At 32.2% G+C, this 10,826-nt stretch overlaps 1 protein-coding gene across 2 annotated transcripts; it reads left to right on the forward strand.

The window, feature by feature from the left end:
• Positions 1 to 3,823: 3,823 nt before the first annotated feature.
• On the forward strand, positions 3,824 to 9,188 carry CSN2 (casein beta). Of its 2 annotated transcripts, none has more exons than XM_025386326.1 (7): positions 3,824 to 3,884; positions 4,734 to 4,760; positions 5,751 to 5,771; positions 5,863 to 5,907; positions 7,019 to 7,549; positions 8,111 to 8,152; positions 8,855 to 9,188. In XM_025386326.1, exons 1-6 carry the CDS (start codon positions 3,834 to 3,836, stop codon positions 8,114 to 8,116), a joined length of 681 nt encoding a protein of 226 aa, XP_025242111.1. In that variant the 5' UTR covers positions 3,824 to 3,833; the 3' UTR covers positions 8,117 to 8,152; positions 8,855 to 9,188. The 2 variants fall into 2 exon arrangements, with proteins under 2 accessions (XP_025242111.1, XP_025242112.1); XM_025386327.1 differs by having other exon boundaries at positions 5,866 to 5,907.
• Positions 9,189 to 10,826: the final 1,638 nt, after the last annotated feature.

Here is a 10,826-nt window from a genome sequence, read left to right on the forward strand (position 1 = left end):
TTCCCCAATTTTTCACATTTCTCACATTTTAATGAGATGTTTGTCTTTCTATTGCCTAAGATGCCCAGGACCACTTCCCCACTTGAGATCATCATAATGTCTGTCTTAGGCTACTGTAATAACATCACATAACAACTTCCTTGACTAGATTACCTGAGTTACTGTCATAAAGTTATAGAATCCAAGAAATTTTACAATCCATTTTTCTTTCAAATCTTTAATATATTTGCTTCTAGTGAATTATGTCACAGTGCATGTCTGACATGCACAGTCATCCATGATCTGATGACTCTGCAATTGTAACTTGTATTGTATGCTCTCTGAATATCCCCAAACTTGGTATATTGCTCTTTCAGTTCCTGTGTTTTCTTCAGCCAAAATACCTATCCCCATTTAATCATCTCTCAATATTCTACTCATTCTCTAAGGCTCAACTAAAAGGGCAGTTCCTTAATGGCAAGCTCCCCTGCCACACTCAGCACAGAGGCCTTACTTTTCCAATTCAGGCGTAATTAAATTCTACATATTTCCACCAAATGCTACATTGATAGATAAATTTTATTTTAAAAATCAGGGGGTTAAAACATGGGCTCTGGGACTCACATGTGATCAACCAGAATCACATGTAATCAGACAACCTGGGTCCAAATGATATCTTTGCCATTAACAATATAGTTTTGAGCAAGTTACTTAATCTTTTGGCATCTCTGTTTTCTCAACCTAAGTATGGAGAGGAGAGCTACCTCATGATGTTCTTGTGAAGATTATACAAGATAATGTCTTTGCTTAGTGCTTGGCAAAGGGTTAGAACTAAGTAAAAAATAACCATCATTAATATTATCATAATTATGCTTGACATGAAAAGAGATAATCAATATTAAAAGGTAAATAAAATTCTGTGATACTTTGCAAAATTTTTATTACAGATTTACTGAAGATTTTGCCTTTACTAGCCACCCAGATTCCTTCTTTGAGTTGTTTCATTACAGAGGAAAGTTTATTTATCTTGTGTATAAAATATTTGTTTTAACTAAATAATTTATATATTTTTTCCAAATCAAGTGGCCCTGGGAGAAAAACAGTTTGCCTCAAATAACAGTTTGCCATCATGGACTTGTTATCTTGTCAGTTTCTTCATTTCAACATAAAGCACTGACAACTGCTCAGGTTCACATGAAACTGTGGCCTTTGTGAAGCCCTGTGTATCTCTAGCATTCACACACAATTTTCCCACAACTGAAATCTCAAGGCCCCACTAAGCCCTAAAGAGATCTAATTATGTCCATAATAACTTGGGGACAGGGCCAGAGAGTCACTGTCCTCCAGTCATTGTCTGTTGTTATTGAACAGCTGCATTTCCTGGACAGGTTTCCTTTATCAACTTGTGAATTGTTCCCTTGTTACAATGATCCCCAGAATTTGTGGGGACATATAATAGGCAGAAGTCATTTTCTAATCATGTGGACTTCTTGGAATTAAAGCTCACTGTTGATCTTATTTCACACCACAAAATTAGCATGTCGTTAAATATTGTATATAAACAGCCACAGAAGCTGACAGACCATCATCTGTCCAGCACTACCTTCACTTCTCTTCAATCTTGGAAAAACGGTAAGAATTTTAGATACGGATTTGTTGTATCTTCTCCTAATCACGTATTTCAAAGTAGCTTGAGCTATAGAAAGAACATAGTTGCTTAAAATATAGTGTTTGAAATAAAAGTATTTAAGGTATTACTGAAATTATTTTTAACACTTAGGCTAAAAAAGATAGAAGTGCCCAGAAGAATTTGGTAAAAAAATTGCAATGACATATAGCCTTCGCGAGTTTAAGAAAATGTAATAACTAATTTTATGCATATGTATATTTAGTATGAGGCTAGTTCGTAGTTAATATTAAAAGGAGATTCATTTTTGAATTAATCTTCCAATTTGATTTAGCATATCACAGTCATAAAAAGCAATATACTTAAATTACAGTGTGGGTAGATAAATAATTACTGGAAAAGCTTTGTCCAATAGGTAGTTTACAGCGGTAGCATACTGAGTCAAGAAACAGAGGGAATGGTTTGGGGGCATTTACTACTGTAAATGTTTATAAACAATGTTTTTAGAAGAGTTTACTCATCAAAAGTGTCTAGAGCTTCGAATTTCCCAGTTTATTATCTACTTTGTAATATTTCAGAACAATATTAAAATGAGACAGAAATACAGAATTAAGTTAAAAGAAACAATGTGATTTACTTTGTAAGAAAATTCTTAATGGGGTAGAGAAGACTTGGAAACCATAAAGAAAGATAATAGATGATATAAAAGAAAAAGTAGCTTAGAGCGTACCAGTCGATAAAGAAACTCTGACTTAAAAATTAGTATATAGTATATTTATAGTATATAAATTAGTAGAAAAATTAGTATAATTGGTATTAGTATATATTAGTATATTTGTATGTAACATTAGTATCATAATTATATATTAGCATATAAAATTAGTATATATTAGTAGATTAGTAATACAATTAGTAAAGTTTGTAAGTAGATTACTTATAAAATATAGAAAATGCTGTGGGATCCTCCCCACATGTAATTATATATAAAATAGAGTGCTATATTCTTTTTCTGAACCCTGACATAAAAAATTTGGAAACTTATGGAGGTCTTAGGCAAAGTAAAATTAATAAAAAATTATTTAACATTCATAAAAAATCTAGAAAAAAATTTATTTTCCATGATAGAGAGAATTATGTTCAACCTTCAAATATTGAAAAGAACATTTTTCAAATAAATTAGAGACTTTTTTCATGAAGTATTTTTAGTTCAAAAATTGAGTTTCAAAATCTGAACATGAAGATTTGAGTGTCAAGTAATATTGTGGCATAAACATTATTTTGGAATAAAAAAAAATGTAAGAACACATAACGAGGAGATGATTTCGTACATTTTGGTCACAAATGTTAACACATATTTCACAAGAAGAGGTAGTCCCAAGCTGGACAGTGGGCAAGAGGTCCTGACTCCTTGGCAGATCATCAAGAGACCTTTGTGTACATTTTAATACAGAGAAGAGAAGAAGCTTAGTGTATAATCTCTAAAGTCATGGGGCATAAAGGAGAACAGATATTATTAGCTATCTGGGGAGGATGGATACAAACAGAGAAGAAACAAACGTTATAGTCCAACAATTCTCTGGATAGTGACACAAATAAGGAAAGTGTTAAAATGAAAATCTCAGTCTTATTGGAAATGAGGAGAAATAATTAAACTAAAATATTCATGGTAACCGTTTAGTGAAAAAAAAAAAAGATAAAAATAAAATATGACTTTTTTGTACACATTTTCTTGATTAGTCTCTTCCAGTAGAACTGAGGCTCCATCAGGGAGTAATATCAGGACTGTAATATTTTGCTCATTGCTGCAGTCCTGGTCCCTAGACAGTGTCTGGCAAGAACAGATTCTAAGGAAATACTTTTAAATTAATGAACAAGTCTTTCCATATATATTTATAACTTCTTTATGCCTTTTGAAAAATTCAATACTGTAAATGGGACTTTTTTAAATGTGGGGATGAGTTGTTAGCTGAAAAATCTGAATAGCTGGCAATGAAGTTTGGAATTTGATAAATGAGAATAGCAAGCCAGAATAGATTTTGACCTCAGTCATATGATATAACTTCTATTTAGTATTTATTCTATTTATTTTCTAAAATGCAGACTTTTTTGTTATACATTATCTCTCTTTTTTATAAAAAGTAACCTTACCTAACTAAATAAGAAAATATATCTAACTGACCAATCTATCACCATTCCATTTTTGCTCCGTTCACAGGACTTACTAGCCATGAAGGTCATCATTCTCGCCTGCCTGGTGGCTCTTGCTCTTGCAAGGGAGGTATGTGCACAAGAAAAAATTCCTAAAAATCAAGAAATAGTAGACTATATGCCTATTTGTGGAGAATAACATCACCAACATTTTTTACTGTATAATAAAGAAGAATTTCATGAAAATTATTTTGACTTCTATCAAAATCATTTATATTTACCCACTGTCTCAACAGTTTCCTATAGTGCTCCAAATGCTTCCTACACCAATATGCTGCTAGTCACTAAAGAAAAAGCAAACAAATCAATAAGTAATAAAAAAATCATAAAAATGGCAACAAATATATGCATAAATAACAACTCCACAGATGCTCAACCTAGATAAATATATCTTATTCCAGTCATAAAATGTATATATATCTTATAGCCTAGGGCACTGGGTCCAAGTCTGTCTATACAAAGACATCCATAGGATGAAGTACAGGCACAATCATAATCCTAATCATACATTCATAATAATATAATAAAAATATTTAATACAAATTAAAGTGACTCTTAACCATCAAAAACTGTCTTTAATAAATGTAAGATAAAAGTATATTAATAAAAATTACTAAATGTAAAAGACATTAAAGCAATTACCTTTCAAGCCTCAAAAGTCATATAACATTTTTAATTTGTCAAATTTGTGAAAGAGATAGATCTGCATAAATGATGTAAAAATTAAGTAGGATACATGTTTAACAATGAATTAGCTATGGAAACTGAATTTTTAAACATCTTTTCAGAGGGAACAATCCAGTGCATCCTCTGAGGTAAGATTTTTTTTTTTTAGAGAAAATTTATGAACCATAAAATAGTAAAATTCTCTAATGATCTAGAAGATGTAGCTGGTTGTCATTTTTTTTTTTTTCCACAGACTGTAGAAAATCTTTCAAGCAGTGAGGTAAGTTAACATTCTGCCCAATTTTAGAAGAGTAAAATCCTGTGCTATTTTTCTATGGTGTTACATCATGGCAGTTAAGCTAATGCCGCTATATCAATGACATATAAGTTCTAGTATACATTTCCTTTATATATGTTTAAGGACAATAAGTATCTGGAAAATACAACATTCTAGAACTTTCTAAATTGGCTTGCTACTCGAAATTGTGTTATGTTGCTTCCTCTTTTTTTTTTTTTTTTTTAAATGAACCATACAGTCCTGTTTTCTGCCTTGAACTCTCTTTACTCTGAACTCATTCACTTTGAGCATATATTGAGGGTCTTCTATGGGTCAGACATCGACTAGGAGCTGTGGTACAAACTGAAAAGATAGAGATGCGAGTGATAGTTAAGAGCTTGCTAAGCAGTAGGGAAGCGGATATGCAAAAGTACACATTTTATAATTACAATAGCCACTTTAGTAAATAAGTGAGATTTAGTGTAGTCCTAAATCTACCTGAGAGAGTCAGGTAGATATTTATTCTTACATCTCTCTTCTTGGGTGTGTGATCGCTTGATAAGTAAATGGTACCTCAATAGACTGTTTCTTCAGGAAGGTTATATGATCCTTAAGGGAAATGTTTAACTCTTCTGATTCATTTGAAGTGATCATAATGTATCAATTGTTATTAGAATATATTTTCAAAAAGTATTTCCTTTTTTAAAAAACCATATGGGGTTTTAGAGATCATTTGTTGTCAGGGAATGACCATGGTGGTAGAGCGAAATTAGCATCTATTAATTGCTTTTTTTGTGCCATGTCCTTGACTGCATTCATCTGACTTTCTTTTATACAACAAGCTTATATAGAACAATTTAATATATAAGCTTTAATGATTATACAAAGTTATTAATGCTATTATCAAACAATTAATGCCTTTATTTCCTGATTTATATTGCAAAGTAAGAATTGTTAAAACTAAATCTAATTTTATTTTATATTTTTCTGTAGGAATCTATTACACAATACAAGGTAAATTTTCACATTTAAAATGTACATATTTTCAAAATTTCCTCTAATTTTTACAGATGGTAACATATTTTTATATATGATTTATTTTTAGCAGACAGTTGAGAAGGTTAAACATGAGGACCAGCAGCAAAGAGAGGTAATTTGTTAACGATAAATATATTTCTAAAATTATCATAAAGTATAATACATACAAAAATATTTATAATGTATATGTTGATTCTAAAGAATGATAATAAAATAAATGCCATATACCCACGAACCGCTGTAAAAAAATTAAACATTGATAAAGTCAATATATTTTCTAGGATATGCATGCATTTTTAAACTTATAATTAATTTCTGGAATATAGACTAAATACTTAATGATATTACTAATGGTATATCTGTTTTCAACAAGTGCACATTGGTGGGAACATTTCCAGGTTGGGAACTATGATCCTCTTATTTTCAAGGTGGATATGGTAATGAAAAGGAGTATACAGCTGGTAAAAAAAACCAAAACTATGTAGAATTTGTGCCATACTGCCTTCATTCCCATATGGACAACACAAAATCCTGTATTTCATTAAATTACATTTATGGTGATATGTTTACCTAATCATAATTTTCAGTTGCTTTGTGTATCAATGAATTGTTTTGTGTCACATAAAATATTTTTTAAATCAATTTTAAAGAAAAAACTCAATGTCTCTTGAAAGACTCAAGAGACTATCTTCTCCCAAGGGAAGGAACGCAAGAATTTGGCTGGTGTTAAATCACTTCCTGAGATAAGCCGCAAATTAAGACTGATTTTCTTTTTCATCAAACCAAAACAAAACAAAAATGAACCTTGGAATTGTCCCTCTAAGTCTTTTTAAACTGACCTCTTTTCACTGTGTGAAAACAATTTGGTCTATTATTGGCACAACTGTGTTGAAAAGTAAATTCTCTCTGAAGACCAAAGTGTACGGTTACAGCTAAACAGGCAATTCAGGCAAAGGTTAAAAGAATGTTTCTGAAATATCCAAACATTGATTTCACTTTGGCCTGTGTAGTTACCCATGATGTGAGTGGATTAAAATCTTTCAACAAACATTTTACTCATTTTTCTTCACATGACTCAAGATAATTTCTTAACAAAATAAGTGAAATATTTTCTTCCTCTCTTTCTACTCATTTATCATTGCCTAAAAGAGAGAAATGAATTCATTATGAATGGCAATTATAGCTGAATGAAGGACTCAAAGATTCTTTTTCCTTCTTTCCAGGATGAACGCCAGGATAAAATCGACCCCTCTTTCCAGCCACAGCCTCTGATCTATCCATTCGTTGAGCCTATCCCCTATGGTTTTCTTCCACAAAACATTCTGCCTCTTGCTCAGCCTGCTGTGGTGCTGCCTGTCCCTCAGCCTGAACTAATGGAAGTCCCTAAAGCTAAAGACACTATTTACACTAAAGGCAGAGTGATGCCCGTCCATAAATCTCCAATGATGCCCTTTTTTGAGCCTCAAATCCCAAAACTCACTGATCTTGAAAATCTGCATCTTCCTCTGCCTCTGCTCCAGCCCTTGATGCACCAGGTCCCTCAGCCTATTCCTCAGACTCTTGCGCTTCCCCCTCAGCCCCTGTGGTCTGTTCCTCAGCCCAAAGTCCTGCCTATCCCCCAGCAAGTGGTGCCCTACCCTCAGAGAGCTGTGCCTGTTCAAGCCCTTCTGCTCAGCCAAGAACTTCTACTTGATCCCACCCGCCAGATCTACCCTGTGACTCAGCCACTTGCCCCAGTTCATAACCCCATTAGGGTAAGTCCAAATTTACTGACTTTGCTGTTTCATTCAAGATGTGTATGTGATGGTAGAATAAAAGAATAAATGTAGAGTAAATGAATAAAATAAAGCAGTTTAGATAAGTGATTCTTAATGCTTACCTATACAATAGAATCATCTGGAGAACTTTTCCCCACAAATCCCAATGCCTATGCCTACCCAGATATTCTAATATAATTGTTCTGTTTTTTTGTGTAGAGGAAACTGAGTGCTGAGAAAAAAGCTATTGCATGAATTCTGATTTAATTAGTCTGTTGAGAATTCTGATTTAGATAAAGTAATTAAGGCTTACAAAAGCCAGAATTAAATTTAATAGTATGCTTGAATTTGGAATAAAAAAGCTAAAAAATATTCTATCATTTTCCTTGTGCACATCTATTTTACGCAAACCTTAGTTCACATCTTGTTTTTGCTGTAAGTATATATGAAGGCAAAAGATTGAGATGCTTATTTCACTACTTATGACATTCCTAAGGCAAGTTTTCCTACTAAGAGGCTAATTATTTATTTATTTATTTGTATTTGTTTATTTTTAAGGTCTAAGAGGATTTCAAAATTAATTTTCCCTCCTCATTTTTGGTAAGTTTTGGGAGTTTGGAGATAAAATTGATCATTTTTATACATGATGTCTTTTCACATTTAATTCTAGAGAAGACCAATATAGTGAAAATTTCATACATATAAGAACTTTTTTTATTAATTATCAACTTAATGGTTGACTATCATTTACTGACCTGAAACTATCTATCTTTTTCATTTCAAATAACTTTAATTTTATTTATGTACTATTGATAGATTTGACTGACTTGCTTTCAAGGGCCCATATACTTACATTTGATTATCACTATTTTTAGGAAAAACAGAATATCTTTTTTATTTTACTTTTATGGAAATACATTTGAGCCTTTGTCAAAAGCCCGTTTGCAGTTTTATTTCTAACCTACCCTTCATAAAATTTGTATTTACTTTACTTAAAATTATCTTCTAATTCATGAGTTCAAATTACTCCAAATGTAAACGTTAAAAAGAGGAGAGAATAGTATTGCAATTCTAAGATGTAAAGCCTTTTGTGATTATGAAAGACTAGACATTTCACCGAAGCAATTTCAAGTTCGCTAATATTTGGTTATATGCAAATTTTATATGCTTCCAAGCCACAACAGAATGCATTTGCAATACAATTTATTTTGTGAATTAGTCACACCAAAGTTAGAAGTGAAGAGAGGTGAATATTTACATGTTATAACATAACTAATTGTATATTTGCTCTCTATTCCACAGAATTGACTGAGACTGGAAATATGATGCCTTTTTCACCTCTGTATCATGTTACCCCTAATTAAGTATGTTAGAATGAGTTTATATGGAAAAAACTTTATTCCTTTATTTATTTATATATTATATGTCATTCATTTAAATTGATATTTGACTCATGAACTATTTACATTTTCCAAATTTTAATTCAACTAGTACCACAGAAGTTCAATATTCATTCGGAAATGCTACAAACATATCAAACATATGTATACAAATTGTTTCTGGAATTGTGCTTATTATTATTTTTTGAAGAATCTATTTCCTTTCCAGTCATTTCAATAAATTATCCTTAAGCATATTTAAGTTGTTCTTTTCTTTAAACCTAATCGACCTCTTTAAAGTTACCTTTGATTTATTATTGATGTTCAAAATAATCCTGGAAGAATGCATCAAAATTGAATAGAATGTTTTGAGTTGAATATTAAAAGATATCAAACAATGGAGGAAAAGAAAGGATGCTTTTATACTCCATTTGCTATAGAAAGTTTTGGTTTATGCCTATTTTCCCAGTGTCATCATTATAGCTATGCTTTTCACTTTCAAAATGATCCAGCATTGGCTGTTAAATTTTGTGGTGACCCGGGGAAAAAGTTTTAAACATGAAACCTGAAGCACAACTTGCCACAGGGTAGCTACATGATGCTTTAAGAGCTTTAATTCCCACATGGATAAAATACTGCAAAGAATTTTACTGCAGGTTTGATCACATATGAGTAACATGATTAGTGTACTGTATAGTACATGATAGATGATTCCTATTGCTCCACATTGCTGATATTGCTTACACCACAGCACCAAAGCATTCTAACAAATCAAAATGAACTGGGTTAATATGGTGAAACTCTGACAGCCATTAATTCTAACTGTGAAGTAGTTGTTTATTGTGATTAATTTTCTCTCTTTCTCTACCAACTCCTCCACTTGTACATTCAATTATATCTTCCTGAGTTTATGTAGTGACTCATGTCTAGCAATTATCCCATCTTTCTTATATTTCCAGTGTTTCCCTGTCCCTTGTTATAACATAAGCATCATGGAAGACCTTATACTATAGTATCTCCCATCGTTGAAGAACAAACTTGCATCCTTAACACTACTTCCAAACCTCTCCCAATTATTTGGATTACTTTATATCAATTGTCATGCAAAAGTATCCATAGGGCTGTTTCCATATCTCATATCTTATTCTATTATTAACCCACTCCAATCAAATTTTTGTCCCCCACTGAAACCACTTCTTTTCAAGGTTATCATTAATTTTCATACTGCTAATTTGTGTTCATTTTACCCAACCTCTCAGTGTTATTTGGTAGAATTTGTCATCTTGACTTCCTTGAAACATCATTCTTCTCTTCATTGGAAATCCTTAACCTAATAAACCCTTGGTTTCTTCTTTAATTCAAGAGACACTTCTCAGTCTCCCTTCTTCTATTTTCTCCTTTTCCAAATCCTTAAGGGTTGGAGTACCCTAGAGATTAGCCTTACTCTGGCTGATCCTGTTCAGTTCCCTGGCTTTAAGTACATTCTTATGCTAATGGCTTCCAAATCTCTATCTCCAAACGTCTTTGTTTTGTAACTCAAAACTTATGCACTCAACTGCCTTCTTGATCTCCACATCTAAGTATCTAATTAAAATCTCATACCTGGCATGACCTAGCATAGCTCTTAATCTGAATCCACTCCCCAACATGATCTTTAATCAATCTTCTCCACATCAATACATAGCTCTACACTCTCCGCTGTCGTCAAAACTAAAAGCTTAACAGTCACTATTGATTTATTCTTTTATCCTTGTTCTAGGTTGGATAGTGCCCCTCAAAATGCCATGTCTTTCTGGAAGCTCATTATTTGGAAATAGGTTAGTTTCAAATATAATTAGTTAAGATGAGGTCATACTGGAGTGATACGGGCCCTTAATCCAATATAACTGTTACTC

This window comes from Theropithecus gelada, chromosome 5 (assembly GCF_003255815.1).
Source record: "Theropithecus gelada isolate Dixy chromosome 5, Tgel_1.0, whole genome shotgun sequence".
In the NCBI taxonomy this organism is placed as follows: Eukaryota; Metazoa; Chordata; class Mammalia; order Primates; family Cercopithecidae; genus Theropithecus; species Theropithecus gelada.

Bases quoted from the DNA above. Each gene is read 5' to 3' on its own strand.
- CSN2 (XM_025386326.1), top strand. From the start codon at position 3,834: ATGAAGGTCATCATTCTCGCCTGCCTGGTGGCTCTTGCTCTTGCAAGG. The intron at 3,885-4,733 runs GTATGTGCACAA...TTTTTTCCACAG, and splicing joins CTCTTGCTCTTGCAAGGGAG to ACTGTAGAAAATCTTTCAAG. The intron at 4,761-5,750 runs GTAAGTTAACAT...ATTTTTCTGTAG, and splicing joins AAAATCTTTCAAGCAGTGAG to GAATCTATTACACAATACAA.